The sequence below is a fragment of the Onychomys torridus genome, chromosome 20, assembly GCF_903995425.1.
Source record: "Onychomys torridus chromosome 20, mOncTor1.1, whole genome shotgun sequence".
Lineage (NCBI taxonomy): Eukaryota > Metazoa > Chordata > Mammalia > Rodentia > Cricetidae > Onychomys > Onychomys torridus.
In genome coordinates, this window is record NC_050462.1 from 9,940,706 (window position 1) to 9,957,081 (window position 16,376).

General features: G+C 41.8%; 1 protein-coding gene across 2 annotated transcripts in view; it reads right to left on the reverse strand.

Annotated features, from left to right (window-relative positions):
- Nr1h4 (nuclear receptor subfamily 1 group H member 4) overlaps positions 1 to 15,694 on the reverse strand; it is a 48,697-nt gene extending 33,003 nt beyond the window's left edge. For both annotated transcript variants that reach the window (XM_036170058.1, XM_036170057.1), the window contains exons 1-2: positions 15,550 to 15,694; positions 8,076 to 8,444 (exon numbers count right to left, since the gene is read on the reverse strand). In XM_036170058.1, the coding sequence (XP_036025951.1) occupies positions 8,076 to 8,444; positions 15,550 to 15,658 (478 nt within the window). In that variant the 5' untranslated portion in view covers positions 15,659 to 15,694. The remainder of the gene's footprint in view (positions 1 to 8,075; positions 8,445 to 15,549) is intronic.
- Between the last annotated feature and the right edge of the window lie 682 nt (positions 15,695 to 16,376).

Sequence of the window (16,376 nt, forward strand, 5' to 3'; positions counted from 1 at the left end):
TGTGCGTGTCCTTAAGAGTCATTTAGACACTCATGTAGACAAACTCTTGGGAGCTTCGGCCTGATCTCAGCACCTCTCAGGCGTCTGGGCTCCCATAAGCAAATTTCCACCACAGGTGGCATCTGGGGCTGCTTGTAGCAGTAGCCTACAAAGTCTGAATCGTTGTTTACATGCTTGTTGGTTTATTCTTGTATATGTAACAGTAACTGTTCCCATTTAACAGTTTGTGCTTTCGGAAGTTTCTCTTAATCACTTTTGACGTATCGTTTATATACTTAGGCATTTTCCATGTTTAAAGATGAACTGCCTATATGTTCATTTGAAATATCCATTTTGTCCACTTAAAATCATCCTTTTACCATTTAGATTTCTGTTCGGTTTTTCCGATACTATTGGTTGATAGGTGATAGTTTTGAATCTCTGTTGTTTGCTTTTTTTGTTGTTTCTATTGTAGTCAGTTAGATACATTGTTGTTTCTATTGTAGTCAGTTAGATACATTGTTGCTGTTTCTATTGTACACCAGTCAGATACATTGTTGTTTCTATTGTAGTCAGTTAGATACATTGTTGCTGTTTCTATTGTATACCAGTCAGATACATTGTTGTTTCTATTGTAGTCAGTTAGATACATTGTTGTTTCTATTGTAGTCAGTTCGATACATTGTTGCTGTTTCTATTGTATACCAGTCAGATACGTTGTTGTTTCTATTGTATACCAGTCAGATACATTGTTTTCTCACTACTGCTTGACAATGGTAACTGTAAGAACAGGATTTTTTTTTTTTTTTTCTGTTTTGCTCAACACTGCATTTCCTATAGGTTAGAAGAATGAATGGCATATAAGGTAATACTTAAAGATATTTTATGAATAAAGAATTTAATTAATTACTTAATTAGCCACCAAAAAGATAGTTTTGAAGGCAGGGTGTTATGCCAGTTAGGGCATGTAGATGAACAAAGTAGAAACAATAATAAAATAAGAAAAATTCATTAAGAAAATGTAACAACAGCTAAATGCCTAAGAAAGCTTTAGGCATGCCAGATAGAGAGCCAGATAGCTTAAAGGCGGTGCCTGCGTTTTTCAGTACAGCAATGCAAAAGTAATGGGAATAGCAACAAGCATGTACTAAGTATTTACCATTGGCAGGGTGCATGTTAATTGCCTCCCATACAACTATAGTCTCAGTACATATCAGTGGTTATCACTGATAGGTCTCAACCACATCAGTAGTTATCAACCTGTGGGTCTTGACCCCTTTGGGGGTCACATATAAGATCCTGCATATCAGATATTTACATTATGATTTATAACAGTAGCAAAATTATAGTTATGAAGTAGCAACAAAATAATTTTATGGTTGGGGGTCACCTCAACATGAGGAACTGTATCAAAGGGTTGTAGCATTAGGAAGGTTGAGAAGTACTTACTGTATGAATATCAGAGCTACATCATGGCAATCTGTAAATACCTAGCTAAGGAATTGTGCCAAAGTGTGGGGGACCCGCCCCTACCTTTTACTGGGTTCTTATGTAGAAGAGAGAGGCATAAGGAATTAGTAGATAGAAAGATAGCAGAGATAGGACAGTCCAAAACACAGGATAGCTTTGGAAGGACTTGGATAAAATTCCACCAGCCCCTTTTGTCTCTTCCAAAGGGCTTTTTACAGGAATGCCAAGGGGCAGGGCAAAAGTCCTCCCCTTGCTAGATCAAAGCATACCACACATCCAAGTGCAGACCCTTCCAAACACCTGGTAATCATGCATGTGGTCAGTCCATCCCCTTATGCAGCCTGCTGGGTAAAGCAAGCTCAGATTCTCACTAGGAAACCTCTGTGGGCTCCCACACCAAAGGTCAAATGAGTTAGCAATAGCAAGTGCCTCCATATGGTAATCACCTGATGCATATTATCTACCTCCCCATCTGTCTATCATCACTGCCACCATTATCTCCTCTATCATCTCACCTTTCTGCTCATCAGCATTATCTTCACTTTGTAAGTGAGGAGGCTGAATTCCAGAGACATGAATTAACTTAGGACAGCTAGAAAAAGAAGTCCTGACCTACCTGTTACGTCACGATCCACCTATCAAAGGCTCCCAGTGCCGTGAAATCCTTGGAAACACACACTACATCATGCTCTATGACAATTCCACCTTATTAGAGTCATTCCTAAATTTCACAAACCAGATGGTGCTTGATTCCAGCTAGAGTCTCAATACATGAGTATCAGGGCTACTTGCCAGTCAGAAAGGTCCATAAAAAGTCCCGCATTGGAAAGAGCCTGAGTCCACTTCATGTGATAAGCCTCTCAATATTTTTGGAAGATTTCCTATAACTTCAGAACTAAGCATAATGCTGGTTCATGATCTTATATTAAAATATATTCCAGGACTGGGGATTTAGCTCAGTAGTAGAGTGCTTGCCTAGCAAGGGCAATGCCCTGGGTTCGGTCCTCAACCACGCATTAACCCAAACAGTGCCCTTCAAGAGCACTACCGTCCTCTGTGTGGCATGTGTAGACTGTAACACTGAGGCTGATGGGACAGGCACTGATATACCGGGAACACAACTGTTCCAAGTTCCCAGTCAGATGCAGATGGGCTTTTGATGGCCAACATTTGAGATCTGAATCAAAAGTCATCCAGACGTGACTATTTCATAAACGACACTGATGGCTCCCAGAGGAAGAAAGGTCTAGATTTAATCTAGGGCCAAGCAAATGCCAGTCACTATCTGTCTACACTTGTGTCTTCAGTGGTTACTTTAAAAAACACCAGAAACTGCAATTTCTCTCATTGATGCTGTATCTATGAAAAATAAGACATTCAGATAAATTAAAATATTTCTTATGGAACTACAGACAGAAGCTACAACAGCAGGAAATTTCACTGTGCTCTCCAGTTTGTTTCTAAGTCTCCAATTTTTCTCTTTTGGGGAGTTGTGTTTCAAGTCTCATAGGCCCTGTAGCCTGTAAGGCAGCCCCACAAAATGAGAGAGAAAGCAGGAGCTTTATAAACAGTAATCTTCTTAACTCTCAAGGAGACTCTATAGACAATATCTTCACTTCCAGAGAGCTGGGGCATATAGAAAATAAAGTGCTAGGTAGAATGAGACTTGGCTAGCTTTATATCCATGGCATCCTCCTTCTGGACTACTGTAAGGGAGGAAAGATAAACACAACTTCCCCCAGACTCCCTTGCAAAGCTCTGCCATAAGGATACCTCTAGAAGTCAGTGCAGAACAGGAGGAAGGCTGCCACCATGCTCTGGCCTTTCTACCCTCAAGCAGTGTCATGGGATTCTGTAATGGCAGCAGCTGAGCTGACTGACAGAGAGGATACAGGACATCAATGTGTGTGGATTCAACAGACAAGATACGGCCCTGGAGCCATTCATTCCAGCAAAGGCAACTCCCTGGGATCTAGATGGCAGCTAAGCTATACATTTCTGTGGCAAATAGTTATGGTGGTGCATTCCCAAGTCCCCATTTTCTGCTCTGTGGCCGAGCAGCCACAGCTCCAGCAGGCCAGGATTGCTGCAGAGCTCTGAGCAGACTCCTCAAGGTTAGCACAGAACCAGCTCTGGCTCTTTTGATTGTTCCTGTATTTGCTCCATTCTGCCAGAAATGGTAGTTTCTGTTTCATTTCATTGAGTTCTGGCTGCCGTCTTGAGTAACTTGATTATTTATAAAGAGGCGAGATCTGAGGCACACTGATTGACTGACTCTACAGTCTACAGTCTTCTTGAAGAATGTGATAGAGTGAAATCAGCTTTGTGTCTGAGGAGATATGCCACCGAGAGTCGCAGGTTGTGGGGACAGGGTTGGCTGAGCTATCAGACCTTCCCAGAACAGGTCTTTGTTGGACTGTAGTTGATCCTTTTCTGTGTGGCTCTCACTTCCTCAAAGCCCTTTGCTCTTCCGTGATCATTAAGCTACAGCAGGTTCGCATGTTCTCTTATGAGAACACATAAGACCGCAAGGCAGACTGTTACTGACTTTTCAGTCACCAATGTAGTGGAATATTATTTTAAGCTGTATTACTTTTATGTATATTGTATTTGTTTAACTCTGTGAAGCTGTGTTACTGTGCCTATCTAAAACACCTGATGGTCTAATAAAGAGCTGAACGGTTAATAGCAAGGCAGGAGAAAGGATAGGCGGGGCTGGCAGACAGAGAGGATAAATAGAAGGAGAAATCTGGGAGGAGTGCTCTCAAGGAACAAGAGAGAAGGAGGAGGACTTTAGGGCCAGACACCCAGTCACCCAGCTACACAGCAAGCCACAGAGTTAATGTAAGATTTACAGAAGTAAGAGAACAGGAAAAGGCCAGAGGCAAAAGGTAGACAGGATAATTGAAGTTAAGAAAAGCTGGTTACTACTAAGCCAAGCTAAGGTTGGGCATTCATAACTAAGAATAACCCTCTATGTTTATTTGGGAGCTGGGTGGTGGGTCCCCCCAAAAGACAAAAAGAGTAAAAACAAACAACACACCAAAGTCTGAACTCCCGAATCCCAAACACTATATGGCATCTAAGGTAGTATGCTCCTGTGACCAGCAGTGTTAATGGTGGAGTCAAAGAGAAGGAACGAAGAGATGCTGGAACTCTCTCTGTTCCTCCTGTGTCCCCATTTTCAGACTGAACCCTAGAGTGGCTTGAGAGTTGACAGAACCCGGAGTCATCTGGGATCCTGCTTTGGGACCCTGTGCCCAGCCTGGCATGGAGCACATCAACAGTTTCCTGGTTTCCTGGTACAGTTGGGTATTACGACACAGCCTTGCAGCAACAGCAGGGACCCACCCCAAAAAGAAATGCACAGATAGGGCCAGAGATGGGGGAGGAATGCACTCAGCACCCCAGGATGCTGCCGCACAGCACCCCATCTTCTCACTGGTGACTGGAGAGTAGCCAGAACATCACCCCGACAGACTAGCTCAAGAGTACTGAGGATCAACCCCACCACTAAGCCACCCCGTCACTCCCCAGCACTCTGCTAAACCTGGTACCTGACCACAACTCAGAAGTTGTTCGGCAGGAGTAGGGGATGATCCTGATTCAAATGAAATGGAGTTCAGGGCCTGATGTTGAGCCAAATCCAATTAGAAAAGAGGCCCCATTTCTTGCCCACATGGTCGGGTGTTGAGCGTTCTTGCTATGTTTGCAGTTGGTTCTGGTTACTGGCCCTCATCTGTGGTTGAGAATGGGCGCTAGCAGGCTACAGAATATACATACCTTGGTTTTCACACTCCTGCTTCCGTAATAAGCAAGGTTCAGTAGAACAAGGCCACGGCTACTCTTTACACGTCTACGTATGTGCTGTGTCTGCAGAGTGGAGCCATCCCAACAGACGTGAACAGGTGAAGATCCTAACGTGTTTGTAGTCTGGCCCTTTGGGGATGGGCCCTGTTGGCTCCGTCTTGCAATCTTGTCATTTACAGACATGATGGGGGCAAAGTATCAAACCAAAATCAATCAAAGGAAACCCTGCCTTCCTCTGCTCTTAAAAATGTATCTACATCTGAATCTTTCCTAACAGCCTCAAGGGACCAGGCTCCTCTGACCACCCTGTGTGCCTTGCTAACTGCAGTCCTGTGCTTTCCTGGAGGCCTGCTGCCTCTCTGACTTAACTTCTCCATCCCGGGGAGTCTTTTCCTCTCCTGAAGGCCTTTTAGGTGAGTGCTCCTGGGGATTTCCCTTGGCTCTCTAGCCTCCCTGCGGTCACTCTGCCATGCCCCAGAACTCTTAGGACCTTTTTACTTGGGTTTACTCATGAGGTGAACTGTTCCAGATTTCTGACTTTTGATGTTTGATCCGTGGGCTGAGGCAATACTGAAACCTCACTATCTAAATGAAGCAGTTGACTTTCCCCCTTTGGCCACTGAGGTCATCAGTATTCACTGTGAGCAGACAGCCCAGGAGTAGGATGCCCATTTACTGAGCAAGGACAAGCCGCTCAGGCTGGAAGTCATTCTTACGAAGTGTGCAGTTAGATTTATAAGCTATAATTTTAAAGTTGACTGCCCCCACCGCCATTAGCTGGAAAGCCCTAGGTTGGTTTATTAACATTTTGGGTTTCAGTTTGCTCATCAACAAAATAAGCATTCAGTATGAAAATTAAAGAGCCCTGTTGTGGTCAATGTAAATGTGGTAAATACATTCCACGTGTTCACATCACTGGCCTCTCAAAACCACAGCTTCTTTCTGATATAATACATATATCCCTCCGTTTCCGTTCTTTCCCCCCCTTTTATTGAAAATAGCCTTTCCCCCTCACGTAATGTAGCCTGACTACTGTTCCCTCCCTTGATTCCCACTAATCCCGCCTTCCCTCCCCTCCCATCTGGAGCCACTCTTTCTGACTCTCATTGGAAAAGAACAGGCTTCTAAGAGATAATAAAATATAATAAATATTGCAATAATTATTACATATTATAATAAGATTAGATAAGTTTTAATATTATAATCAAATGATAATATAATGTGATAAAACAAAAACTAATGCATCAGAATTGGACAAACAGAAGGAAAAGCGTTCAAGAGAAGAGACAGAACACAGGAGACAGAGACCCACTCAGGAATCCCACACACTGAAAGCTGTAATACGTGCACAAAGGACCTGGTGCTGACCCGTCAGGCCCTGTCTGTGTTTCCTCGGTCTCTGTGAGTTCATATGAGCTTTGCTCATGCTGATTCAGAAGGCCTTGTTTTCCTGGTGTCCTCCATCCCCTCTGGCTCTTACACTCTCTCTGCCTTCTCTGCCTCAGGGTTCCCTGAGCTGCTGATGGGAGGGATTTCATGGTATTCTCCCCTTTCAGATGCACACAAAATGCCCATTTCCCACAGTTACTGTGAAGGCCCAGAGATAATCAGCCCATATCGTAACATACAGTTTATATAGTGTTTACGATGGGGGTTTTCCTTTGATCTAGACTTTTAAACTATGAATGTTCTTTTCATTTTCTTTCTCTTATGGCAGGAAACATGACCTAGACTGGCATTTGTCCAGTCAGATTTCCAGTCCTCATTTTTACGTATGGAGTTGTCCTTGTGGTGATCTGAGACAGAAAGAGAGTGTGTCCACCCCCAAGTTCTCTGTCTTCCCTCCCCCACCCCCAGTGCTCAGCCAGGTGAACCAACCCTCTTGGGTGCCTTTTAGATATAACTTATGCCCGGAATTTTCCAACTTTAGCATGAAGGACGTGTGAAATCACAGATTCTCAGGTTCTGGTTCCAGAAATTCTCATTCTATAGGACTGGAGTGGGACCCCAAATTTGCATTTCCAGAAATGGCCACATGCTGCTGTACATCTACATCACTCCACACAATTGCAGCAAAACAGGAATAATAGCAGAGACTCATCAAGCTTTCACGGTGTGCCATACATTTTACTAACTCTTTTACCCATGTTAAATTTATTTTTACTTATATATGCTTTTCCTTTTTATTTAAGTGAGGGCGGCATGCACGTGCTGTGGCCTGTGTAAGATGATGACGTCCAGGAGTCTCTCCCACACCATGTGGTTCCTGGGGATCAGGACGGTAGACTTGCCAGCAAGCACTTTTAGCTGCAGAGCCATCTCACAGGCCCCACATTAAATTTATTATTGCATTTTATTTGATAATATTCTTTTAAAAACTAATAATAGCTTCTCTGGATCATCTCTATGGCCATCTTGTCCTGACATCTAACCCAGTTGCCCTCAGAGTTTGTTTGTGCCCATGATCTCATTAACAGCAAGAAATGTGACTTAATTATCAAGAGCAGTGAGAAAAAAAAAAGCAAAGATAAACTTAATATGCATGATACATGCCCAGCTCAGGCTAAATGGAGCTCTGAATGAACCAAGATGCGGTTCCGAGAAAAGCGGCAGCGAAGTGGCGTCTTTTGTGGTACACAGAGCCAAACTCAAAACTCAAACTCAAAAGAGGCCATGCCTTTCTGACAATTCAGACAACAAAAACGTATAACACATCTTATTGTTTCATTGGAATACTCAATTTGTAAACTTGCATATAAAACTGTAGCAGCCAACACAAGAGAATTTTTACTAAAACGAACATAGAAAGCACTCACCTTTGCAACCCTCACAGGTGAGCGCATTGTAATGGTACCCGGAGGCCCTGTCTCCACAGACAACACACAGCTCATCCCCTTTTATCCTTCCCACTGATGATGTGGCCATACGGGGCTTCTTGGTTACAGGCATCTCTGACACCTCAGTCTCTGCCTGGTACACAGTCTCAGCCGGCATTCGCCGGAGTTCATACATTCCAGGAGAGTACCACTCTTCTGGCTGCTGTGGGTAGAAACCCAGGTTGGAATAATAGGATGATGAGGAAATCTGTGGTTGGACTTGAGGAAACTGGACATTGCTGTATGGTGAATATGACTCCAAATCCAGATTCTGCCCCAGAGGACCTGCCTCTTGTTCGGTTAGCACACCTGAACAGAAGGGCCAATAGAACTGGAATTAATGTCATCATTCTAGAAATTAGAGCAATATGTCAGTCCTAAATATATTTCAACATAAACTATGTAAAAGCTAATACTTACCTACATAAGATTTCCTTTAAATTTTTTATTATTTATTTATTTTTGTTGATGTACATGTGTGTGCCTAGGTGAGTTTATGTGCACTACATTCATGCAGGTGCTTGGAGGGCAGAGGGTGTCAGATTCCCCTGGAGCTGGAGTTACAAGCAGGTGAGTGTCACTGATGTGAGTGCTGGTAATTGAACCCATGTCCTCTGGGAAGGCAGTAAATGCTCTTAACCAACAGGCCATCTCCCCAGCCCTATAAAATTAACTTTTAAAATAGGCATTTATCTGTAAATATATCTAATATATATATATTGTGTTTATATAGAGAGACAGATTAAAATGTTTAAATGACAACCTCAGAGAAAAATGTGCCACACAGAGAACAGACAAATGTCAGGTTGCTAATATGTAATGAGCTTTTGAAAACTAATAAGAGAACATTCAACAGCGTATGGAAAAGGATAGAAGTCAGACAGACTGTTGCATAAATCCACAAAAATGTTTCCCTTTTAAAAATAAATAACAAGTAAGCTCAAATTAAATCTATAAAATACTCATTTTCATCCTCAAATTATGAAGATTTTAGGTTGAATGATAGACAGTCTTGGGAAAACAAACACTCTTAGAGGGTAATTTGTTAGGATCTTCCGGCATTTAAGACTCTAATATCTTGCATTAATTTTTTTTCAGTGCCAGGAAAATTTATCTTAGAGATATATTTAATTCCACATGCAACAAAATTTTATGCAAATGAAGACATTCATTTTCAGCACCTTGTAAGAAAGAAGTTGGAAACAAACTTCAGTAGGATATGGTTAAAAAAAGTTGCAGTATTTATATACAAATACTATTCAAATGTACAATAATAATGATAGTGATGTTATGGGAGGGTTTCTACTACATGCAGCTATTATTTTCAAAAGGTGAACTGTAGAAAATGTGTATATTTATAAATATTAAAAAATAGTGTTTGTGTATATGTATTTGTGTGTGTGTGTATGTGTGTGTGTGTGTGTGTGTGTGTGTGTGTGTATGTGTGTGTGTGTGTTGAAGGTGAGGCAACTTTCTTCATGATCTTTAACAAACTGAACGGTAGTGTGTGTCAAAGGTGATATTACATTATTCCTGGGGTAAGAAACTACACAACGTTTTTACTGTTTGAGATTTTTTGTTATAGGCATGCTATTGTAATTATTATACTATAGAAGGTAGCTTTGAAGAAAAGAACGCACTACCTTACAGCATTGGTCTACCTGGATTCAAATCCGTGTTCTGTTACTTAACCTCTGTGCAGATGGGAATTTTCTTAGCAGCCATAGTTTTCTCTTCATGGGGAATAATGATGCAATAGCAACAATGAGACAACACATGCCAAGCCTGTTGTTAAATCTGACATGGAAGAAGTGCCCCGAGTTAGAGATGACATTAAAATAGCAGTAATAATTCTTCCTAAAAGCATTGTTATTAAATAAGATGCTTAGATACAAAACCTCTAGGCAATAAAAATTAGCAGGCTACGAAAAATGCTTCTATATTTGGAAACACAAGCTCTTTAAAAACAAAACGCTTAAATTATGCAAAATGCAAAAAAAAAGTAAAAGATAAGACAGTGTGGCTGTACATCTGATTCTGTACCGCACGGTCAAGGAGCCCTAGAGCCCAAGTCCAGCTCCGTTCCTTCTGAGCAGTAGGACTTAAAGCAAATACACCATATATATACTCAGTGTTCACACCTCCAGCTGGAGAGGGAAACTTCTAGATAAGGCGTTCCACTGATGGCTGACTGAAATAGACAGATTAGCAGCTCCTCATCGAAAACACAATCATATGTGTCTTAGAATTTAAAACTTTTTTGGAGAGAGGGTTCAGTGGGTAAAGTGTTTGCTGTGCAGGCGTGAGGACAGAGCCTCAGCACCCTCTATCAAGCTCTGGTGACAAACACCCATAATGCCAGCACCAGGGAGGTGAAGGAAGGGTCCCAGAAGCTCAAGAAGCAGCCTGTCTCTCTGAATGGCACAACTCCAGTTCCATGAGAGAATCAAAAAAATAAGGTGGAGAGAGAGATGATGGTCTTCATCTGAAGACACATAACTTCAACTTCTGGTCTCCTACACCTACTCACATGTTGAGTGCACTCCCTCACATGCACACACACAAACAAACACACACACACACACACACACACACACACACATACACACACACATGCATGCATGCACAAGTATATAATTAATAAAGTGAATAAACAAATAAATAACATTTAGGACTCTTTGATTGGGCAAGGGCCTGTGCTTGATCCCCAGAACTGCAAAGAAAGAGAAAAACATCTCTTCTAGATTTCAGAAGAGAATGCAGTGGTGTTCATGACACTGGGTAGAACTCAGGGTGTGACGTGTAGGAAGCAAACACAGCAATGATTTCCTCAGGGAAATTCTAAGACTATTCACACAAAGGAGAATAAAGAATGACTGGAGTTTCACATTCTTCAGCCCTGGAATGGCCACCAGAAGAAATTCTTACTGAACTTAAAAGCAATAGTTAAAAAAACAAAACAAAACCAAACAAAAAACCTTGCTGGGCAGTGGTGGTGCACGCCTGTAATCCCAGCACTTGGGAGGCAGAACCAGGCGGATCTCTGTGAGTTCAAGGCCAGCCTGGGCTACCAAGTGAGTTCCAGGAAAGGTGCAAAGCTACACAGGGAAACTCTGTCTTGAAAAACAAAACAAAACAAAACAAAACAAAACAAAAAAACAAAAAAAACCAATGATTTCAAGTGATTTGGGAATTTGGAATTGGACAGGATTCTGGACCTGTGCACTTGGCCTTTAAAATGTTTTCAAGGTACTCAAATGGTGGATGTTATTGTCATTATTCCTAGTAGCAGAAATTTTTATGAATTCTTCCTAATACTAAGCATTTCCAGTTCTGTTATTCTTTCAACAGTAGGATGAGTTACCATTACTTCTATTGTGTACAAAGGCATTTCCTGGGCTGCTTCTTCACACTGCCAACAATTCAGTGCTGTTTTCATCTCTGGACAGAATGTCTTTGCTGGAGTTACTTCTTACTCCTAACCCCCTTAAGCAGTTGGGGTTTAGACTTTGGAGTCTGACCTCAGAGCCCATGTACGGAATCCCTGGATTCTCTGGAATGATGTCAACTGGGAGACACTTCAAAAAGCATGGGAGGCTACGACTTTCTCTTCCTCTGCTCTCTGTATTTGAGCTTGCAACTTCTGCTTGCACAGAAAATACAAACAGGCCTGCAAGGCGCTGCATGCATGATCCTTTCCCTTCCAGCCATTTTTCCATGTTCCAGCTTTTCCATTTCTTGGACATCTTGCTGTTTCTGGTCTCAGGTATTTTCGCACATGCTCCCTATACCTGGCGGCTTCCTCAGCATAGCTATTTTCTTCCAGAACTCATTACACTCACCTTCACTTGGTTACAAATTTCACTGTAAGGACTGATTTGCGTGGGTGGTCCCCTCGGACGATAGATCGGAGGAGTCATGGTTCTGAATTTAATTAAATGGTGCCTCCAAACCATTACTCACTACCCTGCCTGGGCCTCTCTTTGCTCATCTATAAAGAAAGGATATATCATCCTCTAGTTCTTTCTATCTAAAATCTCATAAGCATAAGACTTCTTTATGAATATTAGAATTCAAAACTTTCTACAATGGCAAAGCAGAATATTCACATATTAAATATTGAGACTACATTCTACACTGACCCAGGAAATGACTGAGCAAGCACACAATATACAGTATCTGTGCAAACATCAGTTTCCTTCCTTTTGGGCCCAACTTGTCTGCATCAGCTAGGGGGAAACAACGGTGCTTCTGACAGACAGATTTGGGTAAAGCCACTTTGTCCTTGGAGTGCGGTGTAGAAGAATAAAGTACGAAATTATTAAAGATAAAATGTAAGCAAAATCCCAGTCCATTTCTTTACCCAATATGACTGAAATTTCAGAAGTAGATAACATAAAAAGAACTGAAACATCAAAGTACTAGTTTAACTCTTGCCTAGACTTCAGTTTCCAACGCGTTCTCTCAAGTATTCCCTGACCCTGAGCCTAGCTTCCTTTCCCCACAGGTTAGTGAAGTTGAGCAACTAGTTCAAGGTCAAAGAACCAATGAACAGAATCTGGATTCTGTAGATCCCAGGAAAATGGTTAACTTTTGCTCTTCACATGACAGCTCAAGGCCTCTGGGCATTATTTCAGTAAAGCAAATAGTCCCATAATCAAGGAACAACAGAGTCCCAGCTCAGGTCAGTTAATGGTATCAGCATCATATTTATCCCCAAACATCTAAATGAAAACACCAAGTGGGCTTGGAGACGATCCAGGCAGTCAAATGCCAGCCGTACACTCATGAGCATCTACATTCCTCAGAACCACATCAAAAAGCTGGGTGAGCTCTAGGGATCTTCTTAATTCTGAAATGCTAGTAATCCCAGCTAAAGATTCAGAGTCAAAAAGGTGCCCGAAGCTCCCTGGCCAGCACCCCACTTGACAAGCACCATGCCAATCAGAGACCCTGTCACAAGAAAACCCTGAACAACCAAACCAAACAAAAGACAGTATCTAAAGACCAACCTGAGGTTGACCCTTGACCTCCATGAGCATTCATGCACACACACGGGCACATGAGCACACACTTGTGCACATACACATAGACACAAATATAAAACTTTTTCAAGATACTAAAAGAGCAAAACATGGTAAAGTAGGAGAACAGTTTACAATAACACAAATGAATGTTTCTGTTCTCAAAGCGTGTCCATTTCCAGCATTTCACAGTTTGCCGCATAGCCACAGAGCAGAGCACTAAATACACAGACAGTGTGAAAATAAAGATCCAGCACACTGACATTTCCTAATTGGTTGGACCAGAGCAACGTCTACTATCTAATGGACCATGAGATCTTAACTCCTCGAACTCTATCTGTTGGATCCTCTGGACAAGAAACTCCATGAGAGTTTAGGAAACAGTTCTTAAATAGGAACATATGGATAAACTCCACAGAAAGCCAGTTTCTGGGTAGAGGCTTTGGCTTTCCATAGACTCTCATCCAGAGGAACTTTCTGAGATGAAAGGAGGGGTCAGTACTGACAACAGGACAGCTATTAACCATGGAGACTGTCAAACAGTTGAGATGCAGTTAGTAATGATAAGAGGGTTTTAAATTTAGATCATTCTTAGTAATGGAAAATTTTAATTAAATAGTCATATGTGGCTAGTGACTGTCATACTCAACAGTACATCTCTAGGGGGTTTGTGCACAGAGAATAGGCTCCCATGTTAATGGTGATTCTTTCCCACAGTTTCAGTTAGTGTCAGTGTCTGCTGCAAAAGATCCCATTTTGCCAGTTCCTTTTATTAACCTCGGACACAATGCTAGAACAGCAAACGTTCAAGGGATATTTGTGGAATTGGATAGAGTGGAAACTTGCCTTAACATGTTTCTTATTTCCTAAGCCGTGGCTTCACGGCCAAATGACATGGCTTCGTTTGTGAGGTTGTTGGCCGTTCCTGGAGCCAGGCCTTGGGATTCAGGTATTTCTCCTGGTGGTGTCAGCTGATAACCTCCTCTGCGAGGCCTGGCCCAGTTCCCCAGGCATAGTTAATGTCTCCTAACCTCTGTACACACTTCTAATACAGCACTTATCAGGAGCAAGCATGACCATTCGTATTTATTCGCAGCCTTATCTTCCACGCTAAACTTGAGGTGTTGTGAGAAACTCTATCTCTTTGATGTTTGGATCTCATTGATGAGGCGGCAGATCTGAACTCATTCCACCTGCAAACTGCTCCATCTATGAACTTGGGAAGACACTGGGGTTATTTAGCTTCTGCTTCTGCCTCCATAAAGCCAGAGCAATGTGCTCTTCTTATGTCAGAGGCTGTAGTAAGGCAGAACTGAGCCCAGAAATGTAAATTGCATTCTCCACATAAAGCAAACATTCAGTACATTGTGTTTTATTCCTGTTGGGGTTGGCCTGGGGGGTCTCTGAGGGAAATAATAGATTATTTTCCCATTTCTATCATTTCTGGCACCCAACTCAATACCTGGCACATTATAAATGTTAAATAAATGTTTGTTAAACAGAAGGGGGTGGAAATTTTCCTTCCCAAGCTGTGTAAGTAATTTCTGTTTCTACATATGGCATCAGCAACTCTGAAACACCACTCTTAAGTACAGTTGGATGCCATCAAGTCTATGACCAAAAGTATGCCCATCATTGGAGAAATGATTAGCATTTATTTACTTTTTTTAGTGGACGTTTTGAAAGGTGAGTTTATGTTTTGAGAAAAATATTAAGGTAATATTAATATTATATTGCCTTCCATTAAAAAGTATATTTTAATTCAGAGAAAATAAATATCCTCAATCTAAATCTCATTTTCATTTATCTTATTTGCCAGAAAATGCTAGTAGAAATCTGCTCCTAAGCTAGTTGCTGAAATGATATCCCTTCTTTTCTGATTATTACTTTTTACCACACACCACAGTCTGCAATGCATTCTCATCACAACCTTTGCACACATTCACGCATATGCGACTGAATCAAAATTCCACAAAACAAGTTTATCTTTACTTCTTGGTAGGTGCGTTGAGGTTTTCTTTATTCTACTCTGGTTTTTAATGGTGGTTCCCGGCCACTGAACAGGTGTCAGAATTCAACAAGACTGGAACTCAGCATCATAAAAACACAGCGTTAAATAGCACCCTTTTCTTCAAGTGTCCACTGACATTAATGGTAACATTTGACTGACCAGAAAGGATTGCACCAGTTTGAACTACTATCCCAATATGATACCCACATGCTTAGAACTACAAAAATCAACCTCCCACAACCTCCTCTCCTCAGGCTTCCCGTGTTGTCTGGGCTTCCCTTTGGCAGACCTCTGGCTTTAAACTCTAACAGGAGACCCCCAGATTTCCTCAGTGCACTAGGAGAGTCTTGAGTAAGGACAGTTATGAGTAGGATCCTACCTTTCGCTGGTTTCAAGCTCATCACGTCCGGGAGAAATCCTGACAGCCTGTGGCTGTGGTGAAGGCTAATCTGAATTGGATTTTCTAAGCCCTGAAACTGCATCACCATGCTCAGCCTAGTCACAGCAACTGGAAAGGAGACTAGGTAAGAAGTAACAGGGGCCAGAGGTTGTATGGTTTACTGATTAACTTCATCACTGAGCAGAATATTTGTAAATGTTTATGAGAAAAGTCCTCAATGCCAAATTGCCTAGTAAGCTGGAAACTGGTGACTTAGATAAACATTTTGGGGAGCCCTTTCCCAGCTTAAGAATGTTTTGAGGGTAAATTTCTATTCACTACCTCTAATTCTGGTCGGAGGTCAAATGCCATACTATGGAGCTTGACATTTTTTCCCAGGATGCATTTGTAACATCAGAAGCATTAGTGAATAATACTTCACAGTTATCCCTAGAAGCCTACCTGGCCAAATGGGTTTGTATCTGGCAATACGTGGAGAATTATGTCCCACTCATTTGTCCCAGTCTCATTCATATGTTGAAATCCTGTCCCCAAGGACCTTACAGTATGACCTCATTTAGAGATAAGGTCCATATGGGTTACCTTTATATAGAGAGATAATCAAAATGAGAATTAATACACTATGGCTCATATCCTTATTAGAGAGATGGGGGGTGGGGAAGACAGAGACACAGAGAGAGAGAGAGACAGAGACAGAGAGACAGAGAGAGAGAAACCAGGCCACAGACAAACACCTGTGTGGAGAATGAAGTGGTAAGACAAAAGATGCTTTTGGCCAGCCAAACAGAAGACCTAGGACAGGTTCT